General features: G+C 44.9%; 1 protein-coding gene across 1 annotated transcript; it reads left to right on the top strand.

Annotated features, from left to right (window-relative positions):
• Positions 1-570: 570 nt before the first annotated feature.
• Positions 571-15,762, top strand: LURAP1 (leucine rich adaptor protein 1). Its single transcript, XM_007521371.3, has 2 exons — positions 571-891; positions 14,989-15,762. The coding sequence occupies exons 1-2, from the start codon at positions 694-696 to the stop codon at positions 15,511-15,513; spliced, it is 723 nt and encodes a 240-aa protein (XP_007521433.1). The 5' UTR covers positions 571-693; the 3' UTR covers positions 15,514-15,762.
• Positions 15,763-18,640: the final 2,878 nt, after the last annotated feature.

Below are 18,640 nucleotides of genomic sequence, written 5' to 3'. Positions count from 1 at the left end.
TGTTTTATTGTTGTAGTTATTACTGATGTCGTCGTTGTTGGATAGGACAGAGAGAAATAAGAGAGAAGGGGAAGACAGAGATGGTGAGAGAAAGATAGACACCTTCAGACTCCCTTCACAAGCGACTCCCCTCCAGGTGGGGGGCTGGGGGTTCGAACAGGGATCCTAATGCTGATCCTTGGCTTTAAAGCAACGTGTGCTTAACCCGCTGCGCTACCGCCTGACTCCGTTTTTTTTTTATTTTTATATTTATTTATTTTCTCTTTTGTTGCCCTTGTTGTAGTTATTGTTGTTGTTGATGATGATGATGTCGTCGTTGTTGTTGTTAGGACAGAAATGGAGGGGGGGGAGAGAAAGACACCAGCAGACCTGCTTCACCGCCTGTGAAGCGACTCTCGGGGATTATTCCTAAGGCACTTGTGATATGCAGCCTCCCTGGACCCAGTGTCTCTTCTTGGGCCCTTCAGGTGCAGATCTAGGATGGCCCAGCCCTGAGCATTCTAGGGGTAGAGATTGTATGCGCAGCAGCGGCTCTGCGCGGCTTTTCTGAGTGTTACGGCGCCCTCCTCCCGCCCCCGCGCAGTGCAGGCGGAGACCCGCTGGTTCCGCTCCACTCTAGCTGGGGGAAAGCAGGACCCTTGGGAGCCGGACCCCTGTGTCAGGTCGCCTAGCCCTGTTCAGGCGTAGACCCGCATGGAGGAGACTGCGGAGTCTCAGACGCCTGACCTGAGAGACGTGGAGGGCAAGATGGGCAGGAAGATTCCCGAAGGGCTGCTCCGTGGACTGCGAGGCGAATGGGAGCCAGGAACCTCTGGCGCCCTGCTGCTCCCCAGGGAGCCTAGTACGGGCCAAGGCCTGGGGGACAAGATCAAGGCACTGAGGATGGAGCTGGTGAGTAAGGGCTCCCCGGACCAGGGGCACGGAGACCCCCAGCTTAGGGCTGGAAAGGACATACCCATGCCACCAGGGCTGGGCTGGAGAGGGGGGAGTTAAAACTTCCCACCTAACTCCTCAAGATCCAGCCAGAGAAATCTTTAAACCTTGAGGTCCATTAATTGCCCCCCAAGGGGGGAATGGGAGTGTTGATGGGTCTGTAGATCTGGAGAGTTTTTACTGCCAAATAATCCGGGGAGGGGAAGGTGAGTACTGGACAGCCCTTGACACAAGTCATCCCACCCACCTCTGCCCTTAGGGCCCACTTATCCTTCCAGTTTTATAGGGAAATCTTTTTTTTTTTTTCTTCTGCAAACTGTTCCCCAGGGTTTGTGCCTCTGAGGCCCCAGTGTTCATGGCAGTATTCAACACAGAAGAGATTAGATGAAAACCGCCTGAACTAGGGACACACACACACACACACACACACACACACACACACACACTCCTGTTTTCCAACACTCTCCCATCCCCCGACATAAAATATTTGAAAGTTCCTAGAACCCCAGCAGACACAGAATGGCAGCTCTGTTACCTCCAACTCAGTCTCCTCCCCGCCAAACCCCCACATATACTGGATGTTTGGATCTCATCTGTACCTCTTTGGAAAGAAGAGGACAAAACAAGCACACTCCCCTACCCTGTTGTTGTTGGTCTAGATTCAGAGCCAGAGAGGCAGTTGCTCCTCCCCCCCACACACACACCTTTGCAGGCTCCCCAGGGCCCTGGTTCCGGTAGAGGGGGAGAGGGGGTGGTTTACACCTGCCAGGGCTTTGCAGCCAGTTCTGGGGGATTTAGGAGTTACCACCTGCTCTCTGGCTCTGTGTGTGTGTGTGTGTGTGTGTGTGTGTGTGTGTGTGTGTGTGTGTATACACACACACACACACACACACTCTAATTAAGTGTCCCCCTGGAGCCCCACTGTGTGCCAATCTCTGTGCCAGGCTAAACTGTGAGTGAAGGGAGGAAAAGAAGTTCTTGGGGGCTCCTAGGTAGCCTGAGAGGCTGTAAGCCTTGTGAGCAGTGCAAACAGAAGGGCTCCCTGGGGGAAAGATCTGAATCCCTTGTGTGCATTTGACCTTGAAGGTTGGATCTGAATTACAAAATTTCCAGAGCAAGACTGTAACATTGCCCATGTAAGTGTAGGTTCTAGCTCTGCCTCATCAAAGTGGAGATCAAGACTTAGAAAGAACCTACCTAGAGTGCCCTGATTTTGAAACTCACTTTCACCAAGAGGCATCATGCTGGACACTTTACAAGACAGGCTCTTAATCCTCTCAGCAACCTTATTTGGTAAGTGATGTTTTGTAGATGAAGAAACTGAGGCACAGAGATCATACAAAAAAGGTAAAAAAAAAAAAAAAAAAAAATGAGCTAGGCTTTGAACTTAGGTGATCTGCCTGCATTTTACATTTTGACTTTGAGTCCTGCTCTGTGCAGATACTTTAGGGCTAATTTTAAAATATTTTCATTTTATTTTACTTTTTTGGATAGAGACTCAAGCAGAGAGAGAATGAAAGAGCCCACACTGAAGTTTCCTTCAATGTGCTGGAGGCTGGGCTTGAACCTGGATCACAAGCATGGCAAACCAGCACACTATCCAAGTGAACTATTTCAGTGGCTCCATGCCAGAGACTTTAAACATATTTTTATGTGATTGAAGTGAGAAAAGCAGTCATTCTTTCCCCTCTCACAAATGAAATACACATGCAGGTAGGTGCTAAGGGGCTTGTCTGAACTCACACAGAGCCAGTCCAAGAGCCATGCCTAGTCTCTCTGGCTCTTTTCTGTCTTTGGTGGAAATTACCTGTTTGTAAACTCTAAGGAGCTATTTTAAACTTCTGATTAGTCTTTCTGCATTTCTGAGCCAGTAGAGTCTAAAGCCCTAGAATGCCAATAAAGTGCATGAGGGAGGGAACCTTCTGAAGGCCAGAATAGGGAGTCTTCCTGTGTGCCACCACATCCCATAGGGCCTTAACTCTTTTCTTGCCCCCTCATCAGGATGTCACTGATCTCTTTATGCCTTGCCCTGTCCACTGAGTTTTCCTAAGAAGGACAAGGGTTGGGGCTAGGGAGTTTCCCTTGGAGTTACTTGGGCAGACAGAAGGGCTCCAAGCCCACTAACTGCTGTCCTTCAGCTGTCCCTTTACCAGATCACCTACAGGGAGGAAACAGTCCTGCTGATGAAGCCAAAGTTATCCATGCCTTAGCCCTCTTCCCCCTTGTTTCCCTTTTCCACTCTAAGATTCAGTGAGCCAGCCAAGTTCTAGTTCATGGGAAGGGGAAACAATGACAACCTCTCCTTTTTAATCCTCCTGCCCAAAGAGCTGTTGCTACTGACAACCCTGTTCCATAGAGCAGTTTGAGAAACTGAGGAGGGGAACAACATGGGTTCAAGTCCTGGCTCTTCTTTTGTGTCATTTTGTGATCTTGAGAAGAATTCTGTCTCTGTGCTGGCATTGGTTTTTCAATTCCTTGGGGGACAGGAGATTGTGGAACAGAGGATCTCCAAGAGCCTTCCTAGTGACCAGTCTGAAAAAACACAACCTCTGTCTAGGAAGTAAGGGCTGGAGTCTACAGATTCTTACCCCAGAACCCAATTTGGACTGAGTGATTATTTTAGCCCGTAGAATCTGATGTGCAACGACAATAATAATAAAACAAGGGCAACAAAAGAAAATAAATAAATAAATATTAAAAAAAAAAAGAATCTGATGTGCATATGTTAACAGGAGCAAGGAGCATGAATCTTCTGGGAAGAACATTTAGGGAGAGTGGCCTCCTAAGCTCCATCTCATAGGAGTTGTTTATCACTTTTGTGTTTCCAAAGAAATGGTGTGAAATCTGTGTTTCTTTTTCTGGCAAGAAAACCTTACTTTCTTCTATTCTGGGAAATGATGCTATTACAGTCAGGGAATCCTACAGTCACAAGACTATAGAATCTGATCCTTAGTTTTACTTCTCATCAATACGGTAAAATCAAACTTCTGAAGCTTAGGAAACACCACTGGGGCCAAAAACAGAGAAGGCAAGGGCCAAGGAGATAGCTTAATGTTAGGACATTGGACTTGCATGTGCAAGGCCCCAGGTTCAATCTCTAGCACCATCTTATGTCAGAACTGAACAGTATTCTGGCATCATGAAAATAAACAAATTTTTAAAAGAACAGAGCAGGGAGATAGCATAATGGTTATGCAAAAGACTTTTATGCCTACGGTCCTGAGGTCCTAAATTCAGTCCCCAGCACCACCATAAAGGAGAGATGAGCAGTGTTCTCTATCTCTTTCTCATTTAAATATAACATTTAAAGGAGAAGGAGGAAGTAATAAAGACAAAAGAACTGCAGGGTTGAATTTGACCCGGGTCTAACAGTGAACATTACAAATGAACTGGGCAGGACCTGTTTTCAGGGAATATACAGTCTGAATCAGGAAAAGTAGGGATGGACAAGTAACTCCAGTACAAGATGATAAATACTATTGGTCCAAAGTTTCAGGCTCAATCCCCAGCACCACCATAAGCCAGAGGAGAGATAAACAAACAAACAAACAAATGCTATTGGAACACAGGAAGTGCTTCCTGGAAAAGTCTTCATTATAGGTGACATGATTAAATTTGTACAAAGGAAGAGAATCTTTGAATTGAAAGGGAATCTTTGAATTGAAAGGGAAATTGAAAGAGAATCTTTTGAATTGAAAAAATTGTAAGGGAAATCTTTGAATTGAAAGGGTGGTGGCGCAGCTGGTTGAGTGCACATGTTATAGTGCACAAGGACCCAGGTTTGAGCCCCCAGTTCCCACCTGCCAGGGGAATGCTTTGCAAGTGGTGAAGAAGTGTTGCAGGTGTCTCTCTGTCTCTCCCTCTCTATCACCCCCTTCCCTCTCAATTTCTGGCTGTCTCTATCCAGTAAGTAAAATAAAGGTAATTAAAAAAAGAAAAAAAGAAAGGGAAATATGCTCTTTGCTCTGACTGGAATGTTTCTTTCCACTATTTCATCTAAGCTCTACTTAACCTTCTAGTCTCAGCTTATGTCCCTTTTTCAGTAGTGAAGCTTAAAGATTTTTTAAAATTTTATTTATTTATTATAATTGGATAGAGACTGAGAGTGGAGGGTGAGATAGAGAGGGAGAGAGACAGAGAGATACCTGCAGCCCTGCTTCACCACTTATGAAGCTTTCCTCCTGCAGGTGGGGACCAGGGGCTTGAACCCATGTCCTCGTGCACTGTAATGTGAGCACTTAACCAAGTGCGCCACCACCTGGCCCCCTGAAGCTTAAAGATTTTATTTATTTATTCATGAAGATAGTAGAGAGAGAGAGAGAGAGAGAGAAAGAACTGGACATCACTCTGGTACATGTACTGCCAGAGATTGAACTCTGGACCTCATGCTTGAGAATCCAATGCTTTACCCACTGCGCCACCTCCTGGACCACAAAGCTCTTTATTTTTATTTATTTATTTTTTCCTCCTCCAGGGTTATTGCTGGGCTCGGTGCCTGTACCATGAATCCACCGCTCCTGGAGGCCATTTTTCCCCCCTTTTGTTGCCCTTGTTGTAGCTTCGTTGTGGTTATTATTATTGCCCTTGTTGACACAATTCGTTGTTGGATAAGACAGAGAGAAATGGAGAGAGGAGGGGAAGACAGAGAAGGGGAGAGAAATATAGACACCTGCAGACCCGCTTCACCGCCTGTGAAGTGACTCCCCTGCAGGTGGGGAGCCGGGGGCTCGAACCGGGATCCCTACGCCGGTCCCCGCGCTTTGCGCCACATGCGCTTAACCCACTGCGCCACCGCCCGACTCCCAGCTCTTTATTTTTTAAAAGATTTATTTATCATTTCATATCACCACTTATCAGCCAGGGCTGAGCAGTGCTTTGATCTTGTGTTCACTCTGTGTTTCTCTAGTTCAAATAAATAAAATGTTTTAAAAGGGTTTATTTATTTTAAAGATTTACTTATTACATATGTAAGAGAGAGTTTTGAAAAAAAAAGATTTGGGAGTTGGGGGTAGGGCATCGGGTTAATTGCAGGTGGCACAAAGCACAAGGATTACAGTTTGAGGCCTCCCCCGCCCTCCCCACCTACAGAGGAATCACTTCACAACTGGTGAAACAGGTCTGCAGGTGTCTTATCTTTTTTTCCTCTCTCTGCCTTCCCCTCCTCTCTCCATTTCTCTCTATACTATCCAACAACAATGACATCAATAACAATAATAACAACTACACAATAAAACAACAAGGGCAACAAAAAGGGAATAAATAAATAAATATTAAAAAAGATTTATTGGGGGTTGGGTGGTAGCGCAGCGGGTTAAGCACACATAGGGCAAAACGTAAGGACCTATGTAAGGATCCTGGTTCGAGCCCCCAGCTCCCCACCTGCAGGGGGGTTGCTTCATGAGCAGTGAAGCAGGTCTGCAGGTGTCTATCTTTTTCTGCCCCTCTCTGTCTTCCCCTCCTCTCTCGATTTTTCTCTGTCCTACCCAACAACAATAATAACCACAATAACGATAAAACAACCAGGGCAATAAAAGGGGAAAAAATGGCCTCCAGGAGCAGTGAACTCATGGTGCAGGCACCAAGCCCCAGCAATAACCCTGGAAGCAAAAAAAGAAAAAGATTTTTTGGGGGGATGGGTGGTGGCATGCCCATTTGAGCGCACATACTACAATGTTCAAGGATGCCAGTTTAATCTCCCACCCAACCCACCCTGTCCCCACTGTAGGGGGGAAGCATCACAAGCAGTGGAGCCCTGCTGCAGGTGTCTGTCTCTCTCCCTGTCTCTATTAAATAAATATATATATAAGAAATAAATGTGGGCAGAGGGTAGATAGCATAATGGTTATGCAAAGAGAGTCTCATGCCTGAGGCTCCAAAGTCCCAGGTTCAATCCCCCGCACCACCATAAACCAGAGCTGAGCAGTGATCTGGTAAAAGGAAGGAAGGAAGGAGAGAGAGAAAGAGAAAGAAAGAAAGAGAGAGAGAGAGAAAGAAAGAAAGAAAGAAAGAAAGGGAAAAATGCAGGAGTCGGGCAGTAGCGCACCAGTGTAAGGGTCCCTGTTCAAGGCCCCGGTTCAAGCCCCGGCTCTCCACCTGCAGGGGAGTCACTTCACAGGCGGTGAAGCAGGTCTGCAGGTGTCTATCTTTGTCTCCCTCTCTCTGTCTTCTCCTCCTCTCTCCATTTCTCTCTGTCCTATCCAACAACGACAACATCAATAACAGCAGCATTAATAACTACAACAATAACACAAGGGCAACAAAGAGAATAAATAAATATTTAAAAAAAATTCTCTTGCTGAGGCTCCAAGGTTCTGGGTTCAGTCCCTTGTACCACCATAATCCAGAGCTGAGCAAAAATGTTTTGGTAAATAAAATATAGTTATTTCACAAGATGTAATCAGAGAAGACAGAGAAGTCAGAGTAGCCCTCTGGCATATGTAGTGCTGGATCAAGCTCAGAACTTCATGCTTGCAAGTTCAGAGCTCTACTGCTATGCGACCTCCTGGGCTACAAAGATTTATTTAACTTTTGAAGAGTAAGGGACCAGAACAGCACTACTCTCTAGCTTTTGGTGGTACTAAGCACTGAACCTGGGACTTTGAGGTCTTTTTTATTATTATTATTCCCTTTTGTTGTCCTTGTTGTTTTATTGTTGTGGCTATTATTGATGTCATTGTTGGATAGGACAGAGAGAAATGGAGAGAAGAGGGGAAGACAGAGAGGGCGAGAGAAAGATAGACACCTGCAGACCTGCTTCCCTGCCTGAGAAGCGATTCCCCCTGCAGGTGGGGAGCCGGGGCTCGAACCGGAATCCTTATGCCAGTCCTTGCGCTTTGCGCCACAAGCGCTTAACCCACTGCGCTGCCACCAGACTCCCGACCTTGAGGTCTTAAGCATGCAATTTCATGTTCCTTTTTTTTAGGAAGCATTAATTTTTTTAAACTTATTTATTGGATATAGGCAGAAATTGAGAGGAAGGGGGAGAGAGGAGAGAAAAGGACACCTGTAGTACTGCTTCACCACTTGTGAAGATTTCTCCCTGCAGGTAGAGACTGGGGGCTTGAACCCCAATCCTTGAACATCGTAACATGTGTGCTCAACCAGGTGTGCCACCACCCAGCCCCTGGAAGCATTTCCTTACTTGCCCTGGATGGATTTTGGCTCTTTAGATATCCACAGACCTTTATGAAACTCACTGAATTTTAAGTGCTTGTGTCATTGTTATACCTTACTCTTTAGTTTGTAAACTTTCTAGGGATAAGAAACAGTGTTTTGGGCTGTAGCAGAGCAGGTTAAGAGGTTAAGCGCAGGTGGCGCAAAGCTCAAGGACTGGAGTAAGGTTCCTGGTTTGAGCCCTGGCTCCCCACCTGCAGGAGAGTCGCTTCAGAAGCAGTGAAGCAGGTCTGCAGGTGTCTATCTTTCTCTTCCCCTCCTCTCTCCATTTCTCTCTGTCCTATTCAACAACAATGACATCAATAACAACAACAGTAAAACAACAAGGGCAACAAAAAGGAATAAATAAATAAAAATTAAAAATATTTTTTAAAAGAAAGTGTTTTACTCTTTTTAAACTTTTTAAAAAAATTTATTAACGATTTAATAATAATTCACAAGAATGTAAGATATCAGAGGTGTAATTCCACACAGTTCCCACCAGCAGAGTTCTATGTCCCATCCCCTCCACTGGAAACTTTCCCATTCTTTATCCCTCTGGGAGCATGTATTCAAATTCATTTTGGGAATGCAGAAGGTGAGAGTTCTGGATTTTGTAATTGCTTCTCCACTGAACAGTATTTTAAAGAGAGAGAAAGAGAACGAACCAGAGCATCACTCTAGGTTGTGTGATTGATGCCAGGTATCAAACATGGGACCCCATGCTTGAGAATCCAATGCTTTATCCACTGTGCCACCTCCTAGGCTGCTATTTTGTTTTGTTTTCATCTGCCTGCATATCATGCCTATAAGAAACACTAAATGATTGTGTCCCTGGAGGTGCTCAGTGGATTCAGTATTGATTTTTCAAGCATGAAGTCCAGTTTGATTTCCCACATTACATGTACCAGAGTGATACTTCGGTTTTCTTGGTCTCCTCCTCTCTCATAAATAAATGAGTATTATTATTGCCAGGGTTATAGCTGGGGCTCGGTGCTGGCACTATGAATCCACTGCTCCTGGTGGCCTTTTTTTTTCTTTGTTTCTTTTTCTTTTTTAAAATATTTATTCCCTTTTGTTGCCCTTTTTTATTGTGTAGTTATTATTGTTATTGATGTCGTTGTTGGATAGGACAGAGAGAAATGGAGAAGACAGAGGAGAGAAAGATAGACACCTGCAGACTTCCTTCACTGCTTGTGAAGCGACCTTCCTGCAGGTGGGGAGCCATGGGCTCGAACCGGCATCCTTGTGCTGGTCCTTGCGCTTAGCAACCTGCGCTTAACCTGCTGCGCTACCGCCCCAGTCCCTTTTTTTTTTTCTTTCAAATGTTTATTAGGATAGAGAGAAATTCAGAGAGGACGGGAAGATAGAGAGAGGAACTGTGGGCTCCAGCCCAGTTCCTTGTACTTGGTAATAATGTGTGCTTAACTGGGCACGCCACCGCCCGGCCCCATTTTTAATTTTTTAAAAAGATTTATTTATGGTGGTCCTGGAGGTGGCGCAGTGATAAAGCTTTGGACTCTGAAGCATGAGGTCCTGAGTTCACTCTCCGGCAGCACATGTACCAGAGTGATGTCTGGCTTTTTCTCTCTCCTCCTGTCTTTCTCATAAATAAATAAAATCTTTTTTAAAAAAATTATTTATGGGGAGTTAGGCGGTAACGCAGCGGGTTAAGTGCAGGTGTTGCAAAGGGCAAGAACCGGAGTAGGGGTCTGGGTTGGAGCCCTCGGCCCCCCACCAGCAGGGGAGTCGCTTCACAGGTGGTGAAGCAGGTCTGCAGGTGTCTATCTTTCTCTCCCCATCTCTTTCTTCCCCTCCTCTCTCCATTTCTCCCTGTCCTATCCAACAACGAAGACATCAATAACAACAATAATAACTACCACAACAAAACAAGGGCAACAAAAGGGAATAAATAAATAAACATTTAAAGAAATATTTATTTATGAAAGAGAGGAGAGGAGGGAGACCAATGTTCTACTCCATCATTCATAAAGTCCCACTTGTTTTCATTTTTGGTATTGTCCATGGTACTCCTAAGTGATGATAGGGACTGAACCTGGGACCTCACGCACAAAAAGCACACAGTTACCTTCTGCCTCACACCTGAGTCCTGTTTGGCCCTTTTAATCTGAAATGCATAACCTTCAATTTCAGATTTTAGTTATTTTTTAAAGATTTTATTTATTTATTAATGAGAAAGATGGGAGGAGAGAGAAAGAACCAGACATCACTCTGGCACATGTGCTGCCGGGGATTAAACTCAGGACCTCATGCTTGAGAGTCCAAAGCTTTATTACTGTGCCATCTCCCGGACCACAGATTTTAATTATTTTTTTAAATTTATCATTAAAAATATATAATTAAGTATATATAATGTATAGTAAATACATATATAATTAAAATTATTAGTTATTGTTATTTTATTTTTTAAAACATCTATTTATTGATTGATTACCTTGCCCTTATTTTATTGTTGTAGTTATTATTGATGTCGTTGTTGTTGGATAGAACAGAGAGAAATGGAGAAAGGAGGGGAAGACACAGAGGGAGAGAGAAAGTTGCTTCACCACTTGTGAAGCAACTCCTCTGCAGGTGGGAAGCCAAGGGCCTGAACCAGGATCTTTGCTGATCCTTGCGCTTTGGGCCACGTGCACTTAACCCGCTGCACTACTGCCCGATTCCCTATTATTGTTATTTTATTTATTTTTTTAAATATTTTATTTATTTATTCCCTTTTGTTGCCCTTGTTGTTTTATTGCTGTAGCTATTATTGTTGTTGTCGTTGTTGGATAGGACAGAGAGAAATGGAGAGAGGAGGGGAAGACAGAGAGGAGGAGAGAAAGATAGACACCTGCAGACCTGCTTCACCGCCTGTGAAGCGACTCCCCTGCAGGTGGGGAGCCAGGGTTCGAACCGGGATCATTATGCCGGTCCTTGTGCTTTGCACCACCTGCGCTTAACCCGCTGCGCTACAACCCAACTCCCTATTATTGTTATTTTAATCCGACCACTGCTCAGCTCTGACTTATGGTAGTACTGGTGATTAAATCTGGGACCCCTGGAACTTCAAGCATGAAAGTCTTTTTACATACTCATTATGCTATCTCTCTGGTCCACTGACACATATAACACATACGTGTGTGTGTGTGTGTGTGTGTGTGTGTGTGTGTGTGAGAGAGAGAGAGACAAAGACAGAGACAGAGAGACCAGAGTACCATTCTGGCATATGCAGTGATGGAGATTGAACTCAGGGCCTTATGCATGCCAAGCAGGTGCTCTACTGCTGTGCCACCTTAATTATTTCTTTGATGAATAATTTAATATTTCGGGGGGGTTGCCTTTTTATTGGGGGCTTAATGGTTTACAGTAAGTAAAGTTGTTGACACATGAGTAAAATTTTTCATCTCACCATGATAGATATTGGCAAAAGACTCTCACCCCCAGCTTAGATCCAACAGGACCTTAAAGCTCCCAGCCCCACCCTCCTCCCCAGAGAACTTGCTTTGGTGCAATACAACAAACCCAGTCCAGGTTCTACTTTGTTTCCACTTTCTTTTTTAATTATCTTTATTTATTGGATAGTGACAGCCAGAAATCGTGAGGGAAGGGAGTGATAGAGAAGGGGAGAGAGACAGAGAGACACTTGTAACCCTGCTTCACCACTCCTGAAGCTTTCCCCCTGCAAGTGGAGACCAGAGGCTTACTGTAATATGTAAGCTTAATTAACCACGTGGGCCTCTGCCTGGCCCCTGTGTTTCCACTTTTTAGAGCTCTTGTTTCTCAGATTCTGCCCATGAGTGAGATCATCCCTTATTCATCTTTCTCTTTTTTGGTTTATCTCACTTAATAAGATTCCTTCAAGCTCTATCCAAGATTAGGTGAAGAATGTGACCTCATCATTCTTTTTTTTTTCTGCCTCCAGGGTTATCGCTGGGGCTGGGTGTCTGCACTACAAATCCACTGCTCCTGGAAGCCATTTCCCCCCATTTTTTTTGCCCTTGTTATTATTGTTTTATTGTTACTGTTGTTATTGGATAGGATAGAGAGAAATGGAGAGAGGAGGGGAAGACAGAGAGGGGGACAGAAAGATAGACACCTACAGACTTGTTTCACCACTTGTGAAGTGACCCCTTGCAGGTGGAGAGCCTGGGACTTGAACTGGGATTCTTTTTTTTTTTTAATATTTATTTATTTATTCCCTTTCGTTGCCCTTGTTGTTTTATTGTTGTAGTCATTATTATTATTGATGCCATCATTGTTGGATAGGACAGAAATGCAAAGAGGAGGTAGAGGAGAGGAAAACAGAGAGGGGGAGAGAAAGATGGACACCTGCAGATCTGTTTCACTGCTTGTGAAGTGACTCCCCTGCAGGATCCTTATACCGATCCTTGCACTTTGCACCACATGCACTTAACCCGCTGCACTACCACCCAGCCCCGACCTCATCAATCTTTAATTCCTAATAGCTGATAACTGAAGGTTTTTTTTCTTTTTAGATTTACTTAGGATTGGGGAGACAGCATAATGGCTATACAAAGAGACTTTCATGCCTGAGGCTCCAAGATCCCAGATTCAGTCCCCAACACCACCATAAGCCAGAGCTGAGCAGTGCTATGGTCTCTCTCCCCTCTCTCTGTATCTCTCATTTAAATAAATAAAATATTAAAAAACAAACAAAACAGTGGTACATGGGAGGCATTTGTGCTCAGCAGTATTGCATATGTGCAAAACTCTGGGTTCATTCTCTGGTATCACATAAAAAAAAGTGAGAGGACTAGCAAATAACTCACCTGTATAGTGTGCTGCTTTGACATGTAGAGACCAGGTTCAAGCCCAGCCCCCATCACACTGAAGAAAACTTCAGGTTTTCTTCTCTCTCTCTGCCTCCTTGTCTCTTTCTCTTTCTATCCGGGGAAAAAAAAACAAAGTCATCCCAGAGTGGTGAAGCCCTGGTGATAACAAGATAAAACAAAACAAAAGAAAGAAAGAAAGGCTATAATGGTGACTTGGATGGTGGTTCATTGGATAAAATATTAGATTCACAAGCATGAGGCCCCAAGTTTGAGCCCTGTTATTACATGTGCGAGAATGATACTGTGGTTCTCTTTTTTATTCTCTTCTCCCTTTTTAAATTATATTTCCCAGTCTCAGTTCACTTTTCTCCCCCCTCACTTAATAAACAATTTTAATAAAATAAAATCATTAATTCAAATATCAAGATTAATATAAAACAGTCGATTGTTTTTATTTATTTATTTTACCTCTAGGGTTATTGCTGAGGCTTGGTGTTTGCAGTACTTCACTGTCCCTGGTGGCCATTTTAAAAAAATATTTATTTATTTATCTTTCCCTTTCGTTGCCCTTGTTGATTTTTATCGTTGTTGTTGATGTCATCGTTGTTAGATAGGACAGAGAGAAATGGAGAGAGGAGGGGAAGAGAGAGAGGGGGAGAGCAAGATAGACACCTGCAGACCTCTTTCACCATTTGTGAAGTGACTCCCCTTCAGGTGGGGAACCAGGGGATTCTCATGCTGGTCCTTGCGCTTTGCGCCACCTGCACTTAACCCACTGGGCTACCACCCAACTCCCCCAAAAAAAGACTTCTAAAAAGAACTATGTTGTGACAGACTTTTGCATGCCAGCTGCTTGACTTTTTTTTTTTCCCACTAAGAGAAGTGTAAAAAGTCCATAAAGGCTGTTGAACAGAGGAGAGACAGGTTCAGACTTGTGCTTGGGAAAGATAACTCAGTGCATTTGAGCTGAAAGGAACCCTAGAGATTACCCAGTGAGTCAAATTTAACTCCAGGTGCAGACAACACTAATGTATGGTAGAGGGAAGCCTGAATCCCTAGACAGTGTGATTCTGACCCTTCTGAACTCTAACCAACCCTTCATTCCCTCAGCAACTTCTACCAACACTCTGAAGGGACTGGAGGACCTGGTTAGCTATCTCTTTATTCCCTAGCTCCCACCTCCTTTTAATACCTAGTCCCCAATATGGCTATTTTTTTTTTTTTTTTACTGTTTCTAAGTCTTATTACTCTGGCTTTAAACAGCAGCCTGGGGTCCAGAAGTAATGTAGTAAGCAAGGTGTTGAACTTGGAAACATAGGCCCCAAGTTTGAGCCACAGCATCTCATGTGTCAGAGTGATGCTCTGGTTTACTCTTCCTATCTTGTGGAAAAAAAATGAAAGAAGGGGGGGGGGGAAGGAAGGAAGGGAGACTGGGTAGTGGTGCTCCACGTTTAAGCAAAGTATGAAGCGTGAGGATCCCAGTTCAAATCCCCAGCTCCCACCTGCAGGGGGGTTGCTTCACAAATGGTGAAAAAGTTTTAGAGGTGTGTCTCTTTCTCTCCCCCTATCTTCCCCACCTCTCTCAAATCTCTCTGTCCTATCCAATAAAATGGAAAAAAATGGCCACCAAGAGCAGTGGATTCATAGTGCTGGCACCAAACCCTAGCAATAACTCTGGAGGGAAAAAAAGGGGGGGAGGAGTCGGGCGGTAGCGCAGCGGGTTAAGTGCACGTGGCGCAAAGCACAAGGACCTGGTTCGAGCCCTCGGCTCCCCACCTGCAGGGGAGTCGATTTACAGGTGGTGAAGCAGGGCTGCAGGTGTCTATCTTTCTCTCCCCCCGTCTTCCCCTCCTCTCTCTATTTCTCTCTGTCCTATCCAACAATGACGACATCCATAACAACAATAATAACTACAACAATAAAAACAAGGGCAACAAAAAAGGGAATAAATAAATTTTTAAAAAAGAAGAAGTAGGAAGGACACTTTCTGCATTTAAAGCCCACACTTCATTCTATTTCTATACTAATTGAAAAGGGAGCATAGTTGGTTCAATGATGGGGAAACCCATGGCCCAAAACCTGCAACTTATTCCTTTTCCCACTCCTCTAGGCTTACCTGCGAGCCACCGATGTGAAGATCCTTCAGCAGCTGGTGACCTTGAATGAGGGCATCGAAGCAGTACGATGGCTGTTGGAAGATCGCGGAACATTGACCAGCCACTGCAGCAGCCTCACCAGCAGCCAGTATAGCCTGACAGGTGGGAGCCCAAGTCACTCAAGACGAGGCAGCTGGGACAGCCTGCCAGACACCAGTTCTACTGATCGACTGGACAGTTTTTCTATAGGCAGCTTTCTGGACACTGTGCCCCCCAACGAGCAGGATGAACAGGGCCCTGCTGGGGCTCCACATCCAGAGATGGGTTGGGCAAAGATTATACCTAGTGGGGAGAGGGCCAGGACTGAGGTGGACTTGACAGCCACCAAGCTAGGTAACTTGAGGGCTTCATGGAAACTCCCAGGGGAGGGGCCACTCCAAGATGGACCTCCTGAATCATCAGAGGATGAGAGTGCCAAGCTGGACTTCGAGACTCACTGGTACTGGGAGCAGTGCCAGGATGATGTGACCTTTCTGTAAGGACTTTTCTGTCCTTTTGTACTGTGCTCCTTTTATCACTAGGCCCTGGGCCCCCTTGAAATTTATTCTCCGGGCTGGGGAGATAGCATAGTGGTTATGCAAATGCCTTAAAATCCTGAGGCTCTGAGATCTCAGGCTCAATCCCCAGCACCACCATACGCCAGAACTGAGCAGTGTTCTGGTCTTTCTCTCAGTACTTTTCCCTCTGTTATCTACTCTTTCTCATTAAAATAAAGTAAATGAAAATATTTTTTAAAAATCTTAAAAAAAAAAAAAAAAGGGAGTCAGGCGGTAGCACAGTGGGTTTAGCGCAGGTGGCACTGAGTGCATGGACCAACTAAGGATACCGGTTCGAGCCCCCAGCTCCCCACCTGCAGGGGAGTCACTTCACAAGCGGTGAAGCAGGTCTGCAGGTGTTTGTCTTCCTCTCCTCTCTCCATTTCTCTGCCCTATCCAACAACGACGACATCAATAACAACAACAATAATAAAAAAAAAAACAAGGGCAACAAAAAGGAAAATAAACAAATAAGTAAATAAATAAATAAGAACTTGAAAATTTTTTTTTCTCCTCCCTCCATCTGGAGTAGGAAGAGATGGCAGTGAAATTAGTTACCATGGAAACCTGGCTTCACCATCCACCTGGTATCTGGGGAGGCTCTGCCTTTATCCCTCAGTTTCTGGGTCCCTAGAGCTACTTCCATAGATACATTGACTCTAGAGGCTTGACCTGTATCTCCTGGTGTAATGGTATCTTCCCTCTCCTCCTTAATTCAGTAAGGATTTGGAGGATTTAGGACTCCTAGGAGATCACTGGTGAGCAGATGGTGTGATTACCTCACACAATGTCCAGGAGCCAAGGTGAAGGGTTGTGGAGGGACTTGGTCATAAAAGACCACCAGCTCACCATGGATTGGCCAACCCAGGAGCCTTTGGGGCTGGTCGGACCAGCCCTTCCTGTCTGTCCAGTGATGTCATTTCCTGCCAGTATGGATAAACTTTATTTCTGCCAGCCTTTCTGCTGTGTCAGTCCTGGGATGTCTGAGCCCCTATTACTAAGTGAAACCATACCATATTTTCTCCATACCATTCTTTCTTTCTTTCTCTCTTTCCTTCTTTTTTTTTTTTTATTGCCACCAGGATTATTACTGGGATTCAGTGTCTGCTCTATGAATCTATTGCTTCCTACAGTCACTCTCCCCCACCTCCTTCTTTGTTAACAGTGGCAGGAGAAATTGAGAGGGGAGAAAGAGATAGGGAGAAAGAGAGACAGCTGCAGCATCACTTCACTACTCATGGAATTTCTTCCCCTGCAGGTGGGGACCAGGGTCTTAAACCTGAGTCCTTGGGCATGGTGACATATGTGCTTAACCAGGTGCACCACTGCCTGGCCCCCATACAATTCCTTCTTGTGAGCAGGAACATGTCACCTTTCTTAACAGGAAAGTCTTTCATGGTTAAATGTTTTGTATTTTCAGAAAGGTTATTTTTAAGCTGGGCGTTCTCATTTTGTCAAAGGAATGGGTCTCATTCCTCTGTGGCCATATCCCCTTCTGCTGCCAGGACTTTTTTTTTTTTTTGCTTCATTTATTTATTTATTTTTTAAATTTATTTTTTATTTAAGAAAGGATAAATTAACAAAACCATAGGGTAGAAGGGGTACAACTCCACACAATTCCCACCACCCAATCTCCATATGCTGCCAGGACTTCTATATCTGTGCTTTTAGGAATGGAAACTGGCAGGGATCTTCACCTGCTACTCTCACAAGTCTGTTTGGCCTGCACTGCCACAGTACCCTGTCTTACCCTGAATTGCTCTCATTCTTGTATTCTGGTCCCAAATCTCTCTACTGGGAGGTTCAACCATTGTGTTTCCAAGCCAGTCTCAGTTTCTACTTTGGGACTCTGGCCTTTTATATGCAGATGAGTCACCCCCCCTCCTCCACTGCCCGTCACCCCTACCCCACCCCCCAACTGCTGATGGAAGCCAGGGAAAAGAGAAGCTTGAGGTCTGGAAACTCTGGGGATATGCCAGAGTCTCTGAAGAGGGGAGGTGTCTTCTCTGATTCTGTGATTTTTTTCCCCCTTCCCCCATCCTGCCTCAGACTGCCACCATTTGGTCACAAGGAAACCTGCTGGTGGCTGAGACATAAGGAATGCCCTTGTCTGAGTTACAATGGATGGTTGGGTGGGGCGATAACAGGAAACACAGAAGTTTTTTTGGTCCTAGGCCTCACTTGGGGGTTGGAGTAGTGGGGGGGGGGGGAGAATGGGGGTAAGATCTAGGAAAAAGTCTCTTTGCTTCCTTAAAGCAAACCCTAGATTCCTGGGACCTGAACTGGGAACAGGGAATTGGCTCTTGGCTTGGGTCCCAGGGCCCTAGTGAATTATACCAAAGTAGAAATTTGAAAAGGTGCCAGCCTGGGGCTCTGGAAAGGACAACCAAGAGAGAGTGTGGGAGGGTAAAGGGTTTTAGCTAATGTCAGAGAATAAATTCTTGGAGACTAACCCTCTGAACCCTAGTTAACTGTCTATGCCTTGATTTCTATCTTTCCTGGGAGCCCAACCTAGTTATTAGAAAGCAAAAGATACAGAAAAAGGTGTCAGATGACCCAGGTCTGCTTTCTATACCCTCCTGAATGGGGGGAATTGTCCCCAAATCTTAAAATGAGTCCTAGAATTTGCCTACTTTCTTTCTACTGGGATTTAGGAGTGAAAGGAAAGAAGTTTTTGTTCTACTAAACCCTCTTCTCCCCCCCCCCATCCTTTTGGGACAGTACATTCAGTCTATGACTCTTCTTCTTCTAGCGTTTGCCCTTCTTCCGTAGCCAGTCAACAGCGTCAGGTTGAAAGCTGTCAGGAGCTGCTTGTTGCTGGCTTTGAAAGTGACTGGGATCCATGTGGATTCAGTCGGCTAGGAAGGATTGTCAGTTTCTCCAATGAATGGGTACTCACGGGATGCACCACGAGAAGGTCGATCCAATGCATCCCAAGACCTGCCAATGATTGAACTCTCTAGTATATTCATAGCTATTTCCCTGGTGCCTACCAGTCTTCTTAGCACCTTCCTGATCTTGACATCCATCTTGGCTAGGAATTCAAATAACCTTTTCCAGTCCCCCTCTG

This window comes from Erinaceus europaeus, chromosome 13 (genome assembly GCF_950295315.1).
Source record: "Erinaceus europaeus chromosome 13, mEriEur2.1, whole genome shotgun sequence".
NCBI lineage: Eukaryota > Metazoa > Chordata > Mammalia > Eulipotyphla > Erinaceidae > Erinaceus > Erinaceus europaeus.
This window is presented reverse-complemented; position numbering and strand designations above follow the sequence as displayed.

Coding starts and splice junctions, on each gene's coding strand:
- LURAP1 (XM_007521371.3), top strand. CDS start 694: ATGGAGGAGACTGCGGAGTCTCAGACGCCTGACCTGAGAGACGTGGAG. Junction 892..14,988: donor AGGCACTGAGGATGGAGCTG/GTGAGTAAGGGC, acceptor CCACTCCTCTAG/GCTTACCTGCGAGCCACCGA.